Genomic DNA, 17,442 nt, shown 5'->3' with positions numbered 1-17,442 from the left:
CGTGTCCGCGGCTGTCAAGTGCGGGACCCTGACCCTGACCCTCGCTGTGGCCCGGCCCAGGAAGGCCGGAGAGGCAGAGCAGTGGGCTGGCTGCGGAGGCGGAGATTCCAGCGCGGTCTTGTTCGGCGAGGGGCCTTGGACAAGCCCCGTAGCATCTGCAACAGTCAGTCTTGCAGGATTTCCAGGGAGAGCGCGGGCTCAGCACCCGGTTCCCAGCGTGTGCTCAATGAACCGGTGCCGATACCTGGTACCGTGACAGGCGGGACAGAGTCCCCAAAGGCCTTCAGCCCTGAGAAGCATGTGGACCCAGGGCCAGACCCCCCTCCACCGCCACACCGCGGCCCCCCAGCAGGTCCAGAGATTACTCCCACACGTGTCCAGGCTGGAGCCTCAGGCACCCTCTCATATCCCACCCAGGTTCCCCTCGTGGCCTCTGGCCACCCACAAACACACTACATCTACTCGGAAATATCTGATATTATTTCCCAACATTTTGATAATTCTTTTTACAAACTGAATAAAAGGAATGAAGGGGAGTGTATGTGGGACCCCCCCGGCCAGGCCTTCAGGTCTTGATGAGAGGTGACAGTGTGACAACTTCTCCTCACTCACAATTCCTGGCCTGCTGCTCTAACCTCTCCCATCAACCTTACTTAAGAGTGAGGTGGGGGCTTTCTGAGGATGTGGGGTTCCCCCTAGAGGGGACTCCGGGCATCCTGTTTCAGACCCTGAGCTGGGTCGGGCTGGGGGCCCATGTGGGCCCGGAGGTGGTGCCGGCGTCGTCTCTCCTGCCGGCGGGCCAGCTGCCGCAGCTGCTTCCGGATGGCCCAAAGCACCAGGTACACTTCCCGCAGCATCGCAGCCTCTCTCGACTCCAGGGGGGACCGGGTCTTCATCTGGGAGGCAACTGAGGTAGAACTCACAGATGACTGTGAAAGAGAGAAGATGAGCACAGGTGAACAGCGTGGTCTAGGGAGAACCTGCTGGTGAAAACACCTGCAGATAAACAGCAAGGCTTATTTAATACCATCTCTTCTGTCCGGCAACAACTTGGGTACCGCCTCCTCCAGGAAGCCTTCTGGGGCTGTCTCTACTCTCGGGTTTGCCCTGTTACACCACGTATTATACACGATTTGTTCTGTGGACTCATCTGTTTTCAATACCAGCATGCAAATTCTTGGAAGCCAGGGACCATGTCTGACCTACCTTTGAGTCCCCACTAGAGTTCCAGGGAGAAATGAAGGACAGTCTCCAACCCAAAGCTCTCTCCTGAACTCAGGCCTGTATTTCCCACTGCCTCCTAGACATCTCCCTGAAGATATACTTTGACACCTCAGCTTATCCTGTCCCAATGCCCTAAACTCGCCACTCTCTTCCCTCAGTCGGCTCTGCTCCCAGTGAATGGCTCCAGCCTGCTTCGACCTCTGTCTGTCCCTCTCCCCTCACCACCACCCAATCAAGCACCTGGCACAACAGTTCTACCTCTTAAATATCCCTCCAACCCATTAGTTTGTTCTACCTGATGCCTCCCTCCCCATCCAGAACATTCTTCCCTGCTGACCCGAACTGCAGCACCTCCAGTGGGTCTTCCTGCCTCTCTGCTCCTGGCCCCTTCTGACCTCCCTCCACAGGGTGCCGGGTGAACTTTTATTTTATTTTTTGACTGCGCTGAGCAGCCTGTGGGATCTTAGTTCCCCAATCAGGGACTGAACCCAGTTTTCAGCAGTGAGAGCTCCGAGTCCTAACCACTGGGCTGCCAGTGAATTCCCAAGGTGAACTTTTAAAAATTATTATTAATGTAGTAATACATTATTCAAAACCAAAATAAACTGACTTGGTAGTGAGCTAGACATTTACCTTTTTAAAATTAATATTTTGACTTTGAGATCATTGTAGACTCCCATGCACTTGTGAGAAATGAACTCCTTATTCTGTTTACAATAGTAAAATCTTTTGTAAAGATTTTCCCTGGTTTTCCCTCAGTAGTAAAATCTTTCAGATCTCTAGTTCATAGGATATTGACATCAATACAATCCAGGATCTGCATTTTTCTCGTATTTCCCCAGCTCCACTGGCACTCATTTGTGTGTTGTTCTGTGTTGGATTCTACCCAATTTTATATCCTCGGTGCATGTTCATGTATCCAACGACCATAGTGAAGATACAGGAGATTTCCATCCACACAAGGATTCCTCATGTTGCCCTTTTATAACCAATACACCTCCCCCAACTCTCTCTCTGTAGCACAGCCCCTGGAAACCACTAAACCACTAATCGGGTCACCATTTGTCTAATTCTGTTATTTCTGGAATGGTATATAATGTAAGTGGAATCATAGTATATATATATAAGCTTTTGGATTTGTTTTCACTCAGCATAATTCCCTTGAGAGCCATCCAAGTTGTATGTATCAATATTGTTCCTTTTCATGGCTGAGCAGCATTCCAGAGTATGGATATAGCGAAGTTTAACCACTCATTCTTTGAAGGACATGTGGGTTGTTTGGGGCTATTATGAATCAAGCTGCTATGAACATCATGTACAGATTTTTGTGTGAACATAAATTTTCGTTTATCTGGGATAAATGCCCAAGAGTACAGTCACCAGGCCATACGATAATTGCATGTTTAGTCTGATAAGAAGTGACCAAACTGTTTTTCCGGTGTGGCCACACCATTTTACATTCCCACCGGCATGAATGAGCAAGGGGGACCTGGGAGGGGAAGGAGGGGCTGCTGGGGACAAAGGGGACATAGTGCTGACCTTCCAGCTGCACATCTGCCAGCCAGACTGCAGGGCGGAGGCCATGAGCATGGAGACGGACTTGACGGCCGCCTGGGGCAGCTGCAACAGTGATCTCCGACGGCGACCCGCCTCCACCGCAGCCCCATCCATGGTGGTCTTGGCTAACAGGCAGGGGTCAACCACCTTGGGGGACACATCCATCTTGGAGACCTTAGCCTCCTTGGGGGGTTCAACCAACTTGAAAGTCTCAGACACCTTGAAAGCCTTCTCCGCCTTCAACTCATTTTTCTTGGAGTCAGTATGATCCATGATGACTGACTTAGCTTTGTGTTTCCAGAAGAAAACCTACGAACCAAGACAGGGAGAGGAGGGACAGAAGAGAGGAGGCAGAGCAAGAGAAAACTGTCAGGAGAAGGGAAGGCCCAGAGGAGAAGGGGCAGCTGTGTCCTGGCCTCCCCGCCAGCTATCCTATCCCTCACCTCCTCCCTCCCCGGCTTGTCTGGCCACCGGAGGCCAGGAGGGGCAGGAGGCCAGGTGAGGGAGTGGGGGGTTTCTGTGACCTGGAGGTCACTGACCAGCATCCCCCACCCCAGCATGTCGGGAGAAAGGGGCTCTGAAACTTACCCAGCGGCTAATCTTTTGCCAAATCCATCGGAAGAACTTAATAACCACCGCCATTTCTCCCGCTTACACGAGCCCCAAGAAGGGGGGCAGAAATAGCATTTAGTTCAGTGGGGACGGGGAGGGGAGAGGCTGCAGGCCAGTGGCCGCCACCTAAGGGGTCTCTGGGGAACTTCAGGCACAGCAGTGAAGAAAGAAATAGGAATCCAGGAGGAAAGATCCCCACAGTGAGTAATCCTAGGCCCTTCCTCCCCTCCCTGAGACAGGGAGAGGAGACAATAGTGGATGAGAACCCAGAGGGCGAGAGAATTCTAGACCATTGTGAGAGTCTGCCTGGCCCTGACCCCAACCCCTGAGGCCCTTCCAGGACCCCCAGAGCCAATCCCTGTGCCCTCGACCCTCTTTCCCCCAAATCCAAGGAAGGGAAACTCACAGTTAGTGAACACATCCCTGGAGCTCCTAGGGCATTTCCCATGTATGAGCCTTGTAACCCCTCCCAGCTGCCCTTCAGGTAGGCATTCTTGTCAGGGCCATTTCACCCAGGAGGAAGCTGAGATTCGGGGAAACCAGGAGAGCCTGCCGAAGTCGTAAATCTAGGGAGCCACAGGGCAGGGAGTCCAAACCCCAAGTCAGCCCCCAGGATCCCGCGCTTGGTAGGTCCCCCCGAGTTCAGGCCGGGGCCCTCCCGAGTGGCGGCTGCTGCTTCCCTGCCTCTCCACTAGATGGGGTCCTTCTCCCCACCTGCCTCTTCCGCCTAGGACTGGAGCTGAGGCTGTCAGGGAGGGGCCTGCTCACCCGCAGGGCCCTAGCGTCAGCCAGCTGGGAGTGGAGGCCACGGAGACTGGCCAGGCCTGGCGAGGGCATAGTGTGCCCGGGGAGCCTGGCCCACACCCAGCGTTGAGACAAGGGGCCCATTCAGGGCCCCCCGCCCCGCCCCCAAGCAGCCACCCGGATCCAGCCCGCAGAGGGGACACGCTGGGAAGCTGGGGGGGGAGGATCCTGCACAATCACCAAAGGCCCCATTGTTCCCCTGTCCCCCACCAGCACGTGGGCCGACGCGCCCCCCTTCCCCACTCCCTCTGCCTTGCCTGGCCTGCCCCTTCCCAGGACCCAGGCCGTGGGCTCCCTTTTCCTCCCACATCTCCACGCTGAGCCACCTTTCCCCTCCCCGGCCCGGCAAGAGCTTCAGAGGAGCCCACAGCCTGTTTTTCTCCCACAAGTGGAAACTGGTGGTGCTGGTCCCTATCTGGGCGCAAGCAACACGATGCCAACCTCCAGATTCAAGTTTCTTCAGATTTTTTAATTATAATTATTATTTCAATAACAACCTGAATCCCAGAACTTCCAGATACACTGTCCGTCCTCCCTCTCCTGGCAGAGGAGAGGGGGGGCACGCTCCAGGGAACAAGGTGGGGACGGCTGCCAGGGAGCCTCCAACTCCCCCAAGCCATCTATCGCCGGGGGTCCCGGAACACTGACAGCTGGGAAGGGAGGAGGGGGGCTCCGCCCAATGTCCCATCCCGATGCCCTCCCTCCTCCGTCAATGTGCAGGGATGCCCCAGCCCAGTCCCTGGGCATTGCAGGGACATCAAGGAAGGGTGGGGCTAGGCCCCTTCTCAGCCTTCGACTCCCATCCCCGGGGATCAGGGGGCATTAAAGCTGCATAGGAAGAGGGGGCAGGCAGCTGGCACAAGGCCTAGCAGCTGTGGTGGCCCCCCAAAGGCACATTGTGAGGGAAGGGAGGCTCAGACTGAGGGCCCGTTGGGTGCTGGGGGTCCAAGCCGGGGGACCCCCGAGGAAGGCAGCTGCGCCAGCTGCTCGGGGCTGGCCAGGGCACGCAGCAGTCCGTTCTCCTGCTCCAGCGCCGCGTTCCGCTCCGCCAGGTCTCGGATCTGCTCCTTCAGCACCTCCACCTCCTCCCGGACCGCAAACATGAGGTGGGACTTCACCAAGTCCTGGGGGGTCCAGGGACAGGCAAAGACATGTCAGGGGTCCCAGGCCACCACCCCACCCCCAGCCCCTGCCCGGTGCCTTGAGGAGGTGGGTGTTAAGAGATGCCCCTGCTCCCAGATGACGGGGGAGTGCTGGGGAAGAAGAAGTCAGCCAGGGAAGGGGCAGGGTGTGGGGGACGGGGGTGGGTAAGGACGCTGGACAGAGGCAAGGTCAGGGCTCAAAGACAGAGATGGGGGCCTGAAGCAGGCTAGGAACCAATGTATGTTGAAGGTTCAGGTGGAGACAAGAAGGGGTGGAGGATCCAAGGGAACCCAGCTGGGAGCAGGTTGAGCAGCTGGGAGTCAGTATATCCCTAATAATGGAGGGGATGGAGCTTCGGGGCTGGGGCCTGGGCATCAGCACGCGGACCAGGACCTGCTGGGATCAAGATGGTTTCTCTTACCATGGCTTGTTCGATCTTGTTGTCAATGCCAACCAGGCTTCCGGAGCCACTGGAGAGACACAGGGAGATGAGAGGTGAGAAGGAAGGGGTGCCAGGCCAGGTGTCTGGACAGCCCAGCCCACTGCCTTCCAGGTGCTTCCTCGGCGTGGGCTCTGGCCTCCTCCACGAGCTCCATTCGCCACAGCCTCCCACCCAGACCCCTGCCTGTACCTGTGACAGTAGAGAATCAGGGACAGGAGGGTTTTGTCCATCCCCCGGCGGGGTGAGGGCCGCTGCCCGGGCCCCCCTAGGCCCCGGTGGGGTGGGGGTCCAGATGCCCCTCGGATGGGGGATGCTCCCCGAGGCGAGCAAGGAGAAGAGACACAGCCCCTTTTCTGGGGAGGTGCTGGAGCCATCCCCACCACTCGGGTCTCATAGGAGGATACCAGGGACTTGACAGACACCCCTGGCTGGGCCATGCCCGAGGGGAAAGGGTCCTCAGGCCTCCCCAGAGGGAGAGGGCTGCAGCAGAAGGACCGCCTGGGGGGCTCAAAGCCCCCCGGGCAGAGCAGAGTCTGGCTGGTGCCAGGCAGGCAGAAGGGAGACAGTGCCTAGGGGGTGCTGGCGTGAAAGATATACACCATCCCCCAGGGCAAAGCCTGGCTGCTATTGGCTCCTCAGGGACACGGGGACCCCCTCCCGCCCGCTCCATGGTGGGCGGGAATTCCCAGACACGGTCAGCGCCAGTGTCCCCTTCTCACCCTGGCACCAATCCCAGCACGGAGGGGAGGGGGCCAGCTGAGGACAGTCAGCTGGTGGGCCGAGTCGGGGGAGGGGCTGCGGGGCCAGAAGCCTGGGTCAGGGAGGGCTGTGAAGGGCGTGAAGGGGGAGCCTGGCCCTGGGAGGCCTCTTCCCACCTCTGACCCCATCCTGCCCCCTCCGGGTGAACACTGGCCTCCCTCAAGGCCTCAGCTGCTCTCGGCTGGGAGGTGAGAAAGAGAGTGGAGGTGATGGGGTGGGGGGGCGTCTCTGATGTGCATGTGGTCTCCCTTGGACTAGAAGCATCTCCCTGAAGCACGAAGGCCACATCAGGGGTGGCCCCTGGGGCCCAGCCAGAGGGTGCCCCACAACTCCTACTGTGAGGGTGAGGAGGAATGGGAAAGGTTACCACAGCAACAGAAAAAGCCTGAAAGACAAGTACCAGCCTATGGACCTGGAACCCGGGTCTGGGATCTCGGAGGGAGCGAGAACTTAAGAAGAGGTGGGAAGGGGAGGCTGGAGGTGGGACCCTGGGGAAGAGGTGCAGGTGCTTTGAAGATTCCTGGGAGCTGATGGCAGGGAGGGGAGAGCAGGTCTGGCTGCAGTTTACTAAGTGGCCACCAGAGGTCGACTCAAGCCTGGCTCAATGGTCCCCAGGGCCAAGCTCTGGGTCCCAGAATCTGGCTCTCCCCCAAGCTGGTCTCTCCATGGCCCAGGGCCTGCACTGTCCTTTGCGCCCTGTCCTCTCCTCGAAGGCTCCCTCTCCTCACCCCGTGGCTCACCACCCACCCTGTCAGCTTCTGCCTCAGCCGCCTCAGCCCTCCACCCATACCCACCTCCCACTCCAGTACCGCAGGAGCCCCGATCCTGACCTCTGGCCCCCAGCTTCGCCCCTCTCAGGGAAAGGTGGCCCCAATACCCCCATATGCTGAATGCCTCACCCTTGTGCTCCCTTGTCAAGCCCTCTCTCCTGGCTGTCAGTTCCAACTTGCTTCCCCGTGGGGGGAATTAGCACTCAACCCAAGGTGACCCTTGCATGGGGCCCTGCAGCCAGGAAGAGAGCACGAGGGCACTGGGAATTTTCCATTTCCCATCCAAGGTCTGGGTGCGGAAGCCGCTGACAGGTGGAGTAACCAACAGGGTGACCAGGCCTGCGAGGGCAGGATAGGGTGAGGTAGGGGAAGGACATCTGGGACACTCGGGGTTGGCGGGGAGAGGACAAGATTAAGAGCAGAGGAAGGGCCAGCCGGCTGGAGCATCTAAGCAGTTTTCAAGGTGTTTCAAACCAAGACACCTGGGTGGAGACTGAGCCATCAAAGAACCCCCACCCTCAGCAGTACACAGAGACCAAAGAGGGGCAGATCCGCAGGAGTAGGAACACTGGCCTTGCCTGGCGGACGCTCAGTAAAGATGCCAAGTAAGTTGTTCCTTCTTGCCAGAAATAAAGGAAAAATACAACAATAAACATTTGTTGGCTGATAGATGATTATCTCCTGTTTGTTTGTCTAGCGCTGGAGAGGTTTTGACAGCACTTTCCACTGGCACTTTCTAACATTAGCATTTCAAGGGACCAGGACTCTGGCAACCCAAGTCCTCCCTTTGAGAACCCCCGAGTGAGGGACCGCTGGCACTGTGCTGGAATTCCTGATCAGGGTCTGGAGTGGGAGGCTTGAAGTTGACTGGATGGGATCAGCCTTCACCACAAGCCCCCAAAGCAACTTTGTGTGAGTCAGAATAAAATCCTTCAAAACACTTATTGCCATTTCTTGAAAACTGTCATGACTTCAAGTGTGAGTGGTGCCCCCTGGAGTTGTGCAATACATAACAGGGGACTCTGGCCCTGCAGGACTCAGGTCCTGGGACAAAGATAGCAGTAGAGGCTAGTCCTTCTTTTTGAAGGTCAAACAAACAGCCTCAAAATGAGGATCGGAGGAAGCAACTGGACACCTAGGAGAGTGGGGGGGTTTCTGATGCTGAGGACAAGGGCCAGCCCTGCTTCCTCACCGTGTTTTGAGGAGCCCCCAGGGGCTGGGCCAGAGGCCAACCAAGTGGCATCCGGCTGCCCTGTCTACACTCCCTCCCAGATCTGTGGTGCCCCTGGGGTGGGGCCAGGCCAGGGAGCGGAGGATGGCTCCTCGCCTGGATTGGGAGAGCCGTCTCTGCCTCTATCCTGGAGAGAAAGGGCATCCCAGAGATGGCTATCTCCGCCTCTCCTCTTGGGACACAGGCATTTCAGTAGGAGAGTGGAGAGAAAGTGGCTTTGGGGGCCGACCCAGGCTCCGACAGCAGGCCTGCCACTTACTAGCGGGGTGACTTTGGACAAGTTTCTAAAACCTCCGTCCTCGGAGTCTCAGTTTTCTTCATCTAGCAAGAGGGATCATGGAGTTGCTCTTAGAATTATGTGAGATAAGAAGTAGCATCTGACCCCAAGGAAGCACTAGATAAACAAATGCACCATTTATTTCCTGAGTTCCTAGAATTTATTCCTTGCAATACTCGGATCCCCCATGCTGGCCATCTACCCAACTATCCACCTATCCCCTCATCCATCCATCCATCCATTTATTCACGTACTTTTCAGCCTCCAGGCCCTGTTGGGGCAGGAAGGTTCTTGCAACCCAGGAGCATGTGAATAGTTTGATTTCACCATGCACCCTCTGTTCTCCCATCCCCAGATTTCTAGAATGGTCAGGCACCCCCAACTCCCCACCTGGGATTCAGACACTTAATATGCCAGCCCACTCTCCCTAATCAAAAGGGAGGCCCCATGCCACTCATACACCCTGTTCTGCCAGCTCCAGGCACACCAGAGAAATGAGGTGGGGGCTACACACCCCATTCCAGGGGGCCAAGGAGGTAGTCCAACCCAAACCCGCTGGCCCAGCAGGGTGGAGCAGGAGGGGCTGGGCTGGGCCTGAGCCCCAGAGGCTTGGAGCTCAGCAGGGTAAAGTGGAGGCTGGGAGGCAGACCGGTCAGACTGGGGTGTTTGAGGGGGTGGGACAGTGGGAGGAAGGGAGGGAGGAACAGCCCAAAAGAATAGAGCTCAGGAGGCTTCTGGAAGCAGAACTTGCTAAGAGAAAGTAGGAGGCTGGCCTCTGAAATCAACAGAGGTGGAGGAGGGAAGGGAGCCCTCCGTGCCACCAAACCTCCCAAGTGGGAGTGGGAGGGGGAGCGGGTGGGAAGCGCTGAGAATAGCAGCCATGAGGGCAGGTGACTCTCCTGGCCGACCTCGCACCTCACTCATTCCCTAGAGGAGGGTACCCAGAGGTGGCCCGACCCACCCCTGCTCTGTCCCCCATTCTCCCGTCAGCCCTCCGTCCCACTGGCTATCACCCCTTCTCTTTCCTCTCTGCCCCACCTCAAACACTCAGTCCCTGATTCAAGGAGGGGGGGCACCACTTGAGTGCAAGTCAAAGGACAGACTCCCCTCTGGAACAAGTCCCCTGGCACCCACAATGCCCTGCCCCTTGGTGGCCTCCAAACAGGAAGTCCCTCCCCATAAGGGCTTCAAACAGGAAGTCCCACTCCTCCTCCAAAATCAAAGTGGCGACTCCCTGGCCCCTTTCCTGGGCTCCTGTCAGTCCACAGCCAGAAGGCAGTCGCTTGACCATCCGACTCGCCATTTTGTCCCTCCCCTTTTGGTTTGCTGACATTTCTATGTTGAAACCTGGCCCTCAGAACAGGAAGTTCTGCCCACCGTGCCATGAACGGGACACTCTCTCCTGAAGGGCAAACCCCAGCAGATCCTGCTCTCCTGTGCCTTCCCTGTGACCAACAGCCAGCCTCTCCACAGCTCGGGCTTGGCCTTGGCCTCTGGGAAGGGCTCAGAGTCCAGGGTGACCCTAGTGCAGAGAAGAGAAACTTAGGGACCTGCTTTCTTGGTACCAGAGGTCCTGGGGCCCTGAAGTAGTCTGCATGGAGTCCGAGGATGTCACCTCTACGGTCAGGAGTCCCACTGCCCTTGGGAGGGAGGAGGGGAATGGGGAGGAGACCAACTCCCCATTCTGGTCTCCTGCACAGTTGCCAGTAAATTCTTAGGGTTGGCCAGATGATCGCTAAATCTGCAAGAGCTCTGGAATTTGACAACAATGACTCCCTTCAAACTCAAAAAAAAAGTCTACAATTTGACAGTCTTAAGCCAGGGAGTCCCACCCAGCTCTCTCCACAGAGAGGGGAGTAGGTCTCAAATCAGCTTTGCCCAGTGTCATGCCCAGGCCGGGCTTCTCTGTTTAAGAAGTCCTCTCCAAGTTCAAGCTGGGGGGAAGGACACCTACCAGGCAGTTTCCCCGCGGTTATCCCAGGTGCTGGGTGTGGGGGGAGCCGGAGACCACCTACCTATCATCATCGCTGTCCAGGTGGCCACTGATGGCCAGCATGGAGCGGGCGAAGTTGAGGCTCTGGGCAGCCACTGTTCCAAAGGGGTCTGGAGACTTGTGAACCAGACTGGCATCAGGGAAGAAGTAGAGGGCTGGGGAGCTGGGGCGAGAGTCGACTGGGGGCACCTGGAGACAGACAGGTAGGAACCGTCACATTGAGCAAGAGAAAGGATCCAGCCACCTTACAACTTGCCTAGTGGTCTTCCTCCCGCCCCAGCTCTCCCCACACACCCTCTCTGTCTTCTGAGGACACAGGAGTCCTTCCCCCACAGACCTCCCTTCCCCTGGCTCTGGGGAAAGCACTGGGTAGGTACTAGAGGCAAGGGAAACAGGGACCATCCTGAGGACTGGGTTCACTGGCTTCCAAAAAGTGGCTCATGGGGTATCACAGAGGGGCTCTGGTCTGCCCTCCAGTACCCTTCCCCCACCTAAGCCAGGACCCCTAATCAGAGGCTAGTCAGAGAGTATGCCTTCTGTCACCTGACTTCTTAAGGCGACTCAAACGTCACTTCCTCAGAGGGGCATTTCTGCATCCTTTGACTCGTGAGTTCCACTAAACTGTTCTTTTTTTTTTTTTATAGTCCGTACTATTATCTGAAATAAAATTATTTTTGCCTCTCTGCTGCTGGAAGGTAAGCTCCAGAGGGCAGAGCTTATAGTTTGTTCAATAGCTATTTGTAGAATGAATGAATCCTCAGAAACTGGTCCTCCGCCTCCTCCCTGCTCACCCCTCCTCCGCCCATTTTAGTCTCTCCTCTCAAACTTCTAGGGACTCAGGTGAAGTTCTGCTCCTGAGCTCGGGGGCTGGTGGGGGGAGAAGTTGCGGAGACGGATGGAGGTGGAGCCTGGGCGTGGACCCACACAGCCCAACAGGCGCTAGAGGTGGCTGCAAAAGGGCGGGGGCCACAGGAACAAGACGCCTCTGTGAGGCCCCAGGAGGCCCCAGCTTCTCGGAAAAGTCAAGAACAGAGAGTCCAAGGTGGTTGGCCGCACTAAACAGAGGAAGGGGGCCCGGGTGGTGCCCCCGGCCCTCCTTCAGGCCCCTGTTAGAAGCAACCCAGGGAGAAGAGGCCTGGGGGAGTGGAGATGGAGAGAGACTTGGGGGCAGGGAAACAGCAACATGGATACCTACATGCAGGAAGAGATCAGGGCACGGGGGAAGGAAAGGGAGCTGGGGGCACAGAGGGGAGAGGGACAGGCCCAGGGGACGCTCAGGAAGGGCTCAAGGATAGAGAGCCGAGGCTAGGGGCAAAGGGGGCTTGCTTTGGAAGCGTGTGGGGAGAGGGACCAGTAAAGGACACACATCTTCTCCCCTGGGGTAGGAACTGAATGAAAGAACTCAAGAAAAGTGGGGGGGCGGCATGAGAGATGTGAGTTTGAGGCCAGGAGGGGGTGGGGGAGCCGGTCCTGACTGGTCCTGACAAGGCCCAGACACACAGTCGCAGGTTATTTTTACACTGTGGTTTGTGCCCAAGGCCAGGAAGGGGAAAAGTTCTCATCCTCACACTCCCTGCCTTGCGTCCAAGGTGTTATTTTCTCCTTCAGGACAGATGCATCCAACAGCCCCCCCACCCCGGCTGCCCACCCCCTCCACCCCCAAGGACCCAGGCATCCTGCCTCCCAGCCCAGACTTGTTCCTCTTCTGGAGGCAGCAAGCAGAATGAGCAAAGGATTGAGCCCTTTCTTGGCCGCCTCCCACCTCTCTCCAGCTCCACGGTGGCCACCCCCAGTGATTGATCTTGGAGAGGCTCAGACAACTGGAGGTAGAAAGGATAAACCAGCCCAAGTTCCACCCTTGTAACAGGTTCCCTCACCCTCACCCAATTCTTCAATGTCTTGGGACAAAGCTAGAGATGGGGCTGGGAGAGTGGCTAGTGAAAAGAAAGAAGATCCCCTTCCCCAACTGGAGAGGGGACTGCAGAGGAGAGATTTACAGCAGAGCGCCTACTTTTTCTCTTGTCCCCCAACCTCAGCAGCTTCCAGAGGCCCAACTACCCCAGCACTGCCTGGGGTCTCCACCCTCAAAGCCTGAAGAAGTGAGACCAAGACAGAAGGTGAAGGCCAAAGTGAGGAGGCCACATCTCCACGACAGACGGAACTGGGCTACGTGGAGATGGACACTCAGGTCAAAGGCAACACACGGAAGGCCAAAGAGAAAGAAACGACAGAAAGTGGGGAAGAGGGAGCCTAAGAGAGAAAACAGGGCCACGTAAGGAGCAGGAATGGGCTTCCAAGTGAGATGGCAGGAAGAAAAAAGACGGGCAGTCTGATCTGACAGGGACTGGGGAGCAGACAGAGGTCAGTATAGAAGGTCAGTATAGAAGTGGGGGCCAAGCACCGCCCCTTGGGTGTCTGCCCAAACCCTGGAACCCAGCTCTTACCTGTCCCATCTCCTCTGGAGCAACCAACTCCATTCTCAGCCGCAGGGCTCCATCCTTCACACGGGACAGTGGAGGGGTCCCCGCCGCCGCTGCCGCTGCTGCCGCAGAACCTCCTGCCTCTGCTTCTACCCTCAAGGTGGGCAGGGGCGTGGCAGCCCGGGAAGGGCCCGCGCTATCCGCGGTCCCGGGCTCTGGGGGGCGCTGCTGGGGTGGGGAGGCCGACAGTGGGGGTGTCTCCACCTTGGCCTTGCCGGGCACTGCCAGCTGGCCCAGTCCCCCGGTGAAGGAGCGGGCCTGAGGTCCAGGGGAGGTGGGGGGCGGGCGGAGCCAGGAGGTGGGGACCTGAGACAGGCCTGGCTGTGGGGTAGGGGCGCCCAGGCCCAAGCTGGCCAGCTCCAACCTGGAATCCAAAGATCTGCCCCCGTTGCCCCCTGAGGCCCCTCGAATACCCTCCAGGAGCCGGCTGAAGCTAGGGGGCTCCAGGTCTCTCTCGTAAACATCCACACATGTCCAACGGCCTCGGCGATAAGGCTCTCCCAGGCCTTGGGGCAGCTTCACCACCCGGAAACGGGAGGCGGGGGCCCCAGGCGGCGGGGAGCCGTTCCGGGGGGTGCTCTTGCCCCCTGGCTCGGGGTTGGGCTCCCCATTGGGCAGGCGGGGTGGGGGCCCGGTGGGGGCTGGGGCTGATGGCCCGGTTGGGGCCGGCGGCCCAGGGGGGGCCGGCAGGGCAGGGGCATCTGAACCCCCTGGGCTCCCCGGGCCCTCGTAGTCCAAGGTGACGCTGGTGATTTGGAAACTACTCTTCTTCTTGCCCCCACTCATGGTGTCTGGGGCTCAGGACTGGGCCAAGGTGGGCAGGGGGTTGGTGGTGGCTCTTCAAGGGGCTCAGGCACCCCTGGAGCAGGGGGGCCACATGGCGGGGACATCAGGGCCCCTGCGAATGTCTGGGTCCGACATGGCAGGAGGGCCTTCCGGGAACTGGGGGGTGCCTGGCTGGTGAAGGGAGAACAGGGCAGGGGAGGCTGCGGGAGTGGGGGGGCAGGGGCAGGTTTTTCCTGCTGCTGTCGTTGCTGAACTCCAGAGCTGAGTTTGCAAACTAGAAAGAGAAGGAGAGAGAGAGAGAGAGAGAGAGAGAGAGTGTGTGTGTGTGTGTGTGTGTGTGTGTGTGTGTGAGAAAGCAGTGGGCAGGCCACCTCTGGGGCTTCCTCTCTGGGGAGCAGAATGGGGGAGGAAGGGGAAACCGCCAGACACCCAAAGACAAAGACAGAAATGACAGAGACCTGAGCAGAGGGAACAGAAATGACAGAGAACCCGAGCAGATCCGGGCGGGAGCAGAGAGCAGGAAGAGGCAGCTCAGACCCAAAGTTGGGCATTTCTCCCTGGGATTCAAACTCGTGCGAACCCAAGTCGTTGCAAGAGCAAGGGCTCCCAGGTCTGGGTGAACAGGGGTGAAGCTGCTCCTCAGCCCAGCCAGGCCTCGCGGGGGCCTGTGCTGGGCCTCCGAGCGCTCCCCCAGCACCACCCCCCAATCCCCCGCACCCCAGCTCTCCTATCCCCCGGGAAGGCTCTGCCCCGGTGCCCCTCCCAGCCTAGAGCCCTACCTCTCGACGGCGGCCACCGAGCTGGGCCGGGGGTTCCGGCCGCCTAACGTGTGGGACTGTCCCTTCCCCAGGGCCTCCTTGGCCCCAGCAGCGCGGGGTGGGGGTGGGGGGCGCGCAGGCAGCGATTAGAGGCTGTCGGGTTCTCTTCGGGGGCCGCACCTCGCCCCGCAAGGCATCTCCGTGGAAAGTTTGCTGTCCAGAAAAGAAGGAACTCCCGCCTCCTTGGCGGAGCTCAGGCGCGGCCTCTGAGGTCCCCAGGCTCGGCCGACTGAAGCGAGAGGGGGGCGGCTCAGCCCCCTCCCCCCGATCCCGCAGGTGCTGCCGCCTCGGTGGTCGTCGCGGCGACGGGCCCTCTCAAGTCTCCTCCCGCGTGGCACCGATGGGTCTCTCTCCGCTCCTCTCGGTCTTTTTCTTTCTGGGCTGTTGACAACCCCCACACCAGGAAGTCCTGCCTCCTCGGGCCTGCTGACTGCTCCTCTCCTCCTCCTCCTTCCCCTCTTCCTCCCCTTCCTCCGCCCTCTCTCGCTCCTAGGGCTCCCGGCCAGCTGGCCCGGGGCCAGGTCTGCCACCGCCACTGCTGGTGCAGTTGCCGCTGCCGCTGCTGCTGCTGCTGCTGCTGCGGGGGCCCCGGGACAGGCTGCCTTAACCCCACACCTGCTGGGCCGCAGCCCAGCGCTTCCTCGGAGGGAGGGGCCGCGGAGGGCGGAGAGAAAGGGGGAGGAGTCTGCGGGGAGGCCAGGGATTCCCTTACTCGTAGGCACTTGCTGCCATTGGCCTACGGACGCGCGGAGGAGTGGGGAGGAACTCAACCAGGGTTCCGCCGGGTGCCTGCCACCCCATCAGCGCCCAGTAAATGGTTCTGGTGCTGCTGCAGCTGCTATTGTCGTATCTTCGCTGGCTTTCACAGTAACCGAACGAGGGAGATACCGTTTTTCTCCCCTGCTCTTATTTTTTCAAGTGGATCTTTGTGGCAATTTTCAAACATGCCCCTACGTAGAGAGAACGATAAAAGGAACTCCTAAAGGACCCGAGATGCAGTTTCGACAATTCTCAGCTCACAGCCGAATTTGTTTCATCTATACCCTCAAAATCTTTCGTGATATTGTGCTGGAGTATTTGAATCAAACACCAAACATCGCACTGTTCCTCTTGTTAGATGTGGAAATGGAGACCCAGGAGGTTCAAAAAGACTGTCAGTGGTGGCGCAGGGACACTTCTCACTCAGGTGTGTCCTTGTCTGGCTCCCTAGATAGGGAGAAACCACGAAGACGCGCTAAGGAAGGTGCTGACTTGCATTTTCTCTACCAACCGCTGTTCACACATGAGCACACATACAGATGTGCCCGCCTGGAGGAGGAACCTGGCTGGCCACAAACCCTGACCCTTTCCCACCCCCACCTCTCACCCTTCCCATCCCCTGCTCACTATGGAGAATCCACACACACTCATTAAGTGCCTACTGTGTGCTTGACGAGACTGAGCCACCAACACTTTCATCTGCTTGGCAACATTCTGAAGGGAACTGTTTCAGCAAAAGCAGGGTTTAATGACCACATCTGCTGCCACTCCCAGGTTGGTCATATGGAACTCTTTCCAAGCATATTAAAATTCTTCATATTTGTCCATTTCACATAATTAGCTCATGGATTCTCAAAACAGCCCAGGGCAGACATGGGGTGAGTTTTGAGCTCCAGTGTCTAAGCTGAGGAAACTGAGGCTTGGGTTACTTGCCCAAGGCCTAGCATTTGACGCCATTGAGACTAGCTGACCCGTCCTTCCTTCCTCAGGTTAGCTCATGGGAAATTTTAACCACCCTTTAAGCAAAAACAAAACCAAACCCCTTCCCCCCAGTTTATATATTTCTTCTTTATCTCTTTGTTAACATGCATCTGCACTCCTTTCTCTCTCTCTTCTTGGCAACAACGGCTACCACAGCCAGATCCCGAGGCCTCCCAAGTGGTGAGGTCCAGGAAACAGCCTCCCACACAACCCCTCACCCCACTCTCTCCCCTCTGGCAAAATTCACAACACAGCCCCGCGGCTCCGCCCCCAGAGCCTCCTTCCTTCTGCGATGACTAGCTACAAACTATTCAAACTTATCTTTGAATCCTCCCCTTCCCACCAACTCAGACACTTGGCATCAACTTAGGCTCCTCCGTGTCTACAGTCCCAGGGACATTGATGGTCTTTGTGGAAATGTTTGTTGAGTGAATAGATAAAAGTTTATTCACACCAAAGTGTGTAAATATTGAAACCATAGTTACGTATTTTGATGTGTTAACTCTTCCAGGGGCATTTATAATGCCCTCTATTAAATGTGGGGCAATTTACGACTTACAAAGCTGTATTCATGATTTGGTGGAGTCAAAGGTTACTGGGAGGATGACTTGGGCCATGGGGGCGTATGGGCAGAAGACGTTAGCCCAGGCGGTGAAACAAGGTCTGGACTCCTGGGAAGCTGCAGGGATAAAGCGATGAGCACCCAGCGAAACAGCCTCGCTGCCCTCCCTGTACCTGGGGGGGCGGCTGGAAGACGAGGCGCGGACAAGGGAGCACGCCCCCTGCTGGACAAAGACGCGGATGGC

The 17,442-nt window shown here is 57.8% G+C and overlaps 2 protein-coding genes across 3 annotated transcripts; both read right to left on the bottom strand.

The window, feature by feature from the left end:
• Positions 1-459: 459 nt before the first annotated feature.
• On the bottom strand, positions 460-4,559 carry SPACDR (sperm acrosome developmental regulator). Of its 2 annotated transcripts, none has more exons than XM_061402120.1 (3): positions 3,800-4,559; positions 2,764-3,090; positions 460-929 (listed from the first exon to the last, which is right to left on the bottom strand). In XM_061402120.1, exons 1-3 carry the CDS (start codon positions 3,839-3,841, stop codon positions 696-698), a joined length of 603 nt encoding a protein of 200 aa, XP_061258104.1. In that variant the 5' UTR covers positions 3,842-4,559; the 3' UTR covers positions 460-695. The 2 variants fall into 2 exon arrangements, with proteins under 2 accessions (XP_061258104.1, XP_061258103.1); XM_061402119.1 differs by lacking the exon at positions 3,800-4,559 and adding an exon at positions 3,370-3,763.
• Positions 4,560-4,645: 86 nt separating this feature from the next.
• TSC22D4 (TSC22 domain family member 4) lies at positions 4,646-15,316 on the bottom strand. The gene is made up of 5 exons (XM_061402115.1): positions 14,858-15,316; positions 13,257-14,352; positions 10,835-11,001; positions 5,762-5,810; positions 4,646-5,321 (listed from the first exon to the last, which is right to left on the bottom strand). The coding sequence occupies exons 2-5, from the start codon at positions 14,076-14,078 to the stop codon at positions 5,112-5,114; spliced, it is 1,248 nt and encodes a 415-aa protein (XP_061258099.1). The 5' UTR covers positions 14,079-14,352; positions 14,858-15,316; the 3' UTR covers positions 4,646-5,111.
• Between the last annotated feature and the right edge of the window lie 2,126 nt (positions 15,317-17,442).

This window comes from Bos javanicus, chromosome 25 (assembly GCF_032452875.1).
Source record: "Bos javanicus breed banteng chromosome 25, ARS-OSU_banteng_1.0, whole genome shotgun sequence".
Lineage (NCBI taxonomy): Eukaryota > Metazoa > Chordata > Mammalia > Artiodactyla > Bovidae > Bos > Bos javanicus.
The sequence above is the reverse complement of the archived record's forward strand: the minus strand, read 5'-3'. Positions and strand labels throughout refer to the sequence as shown.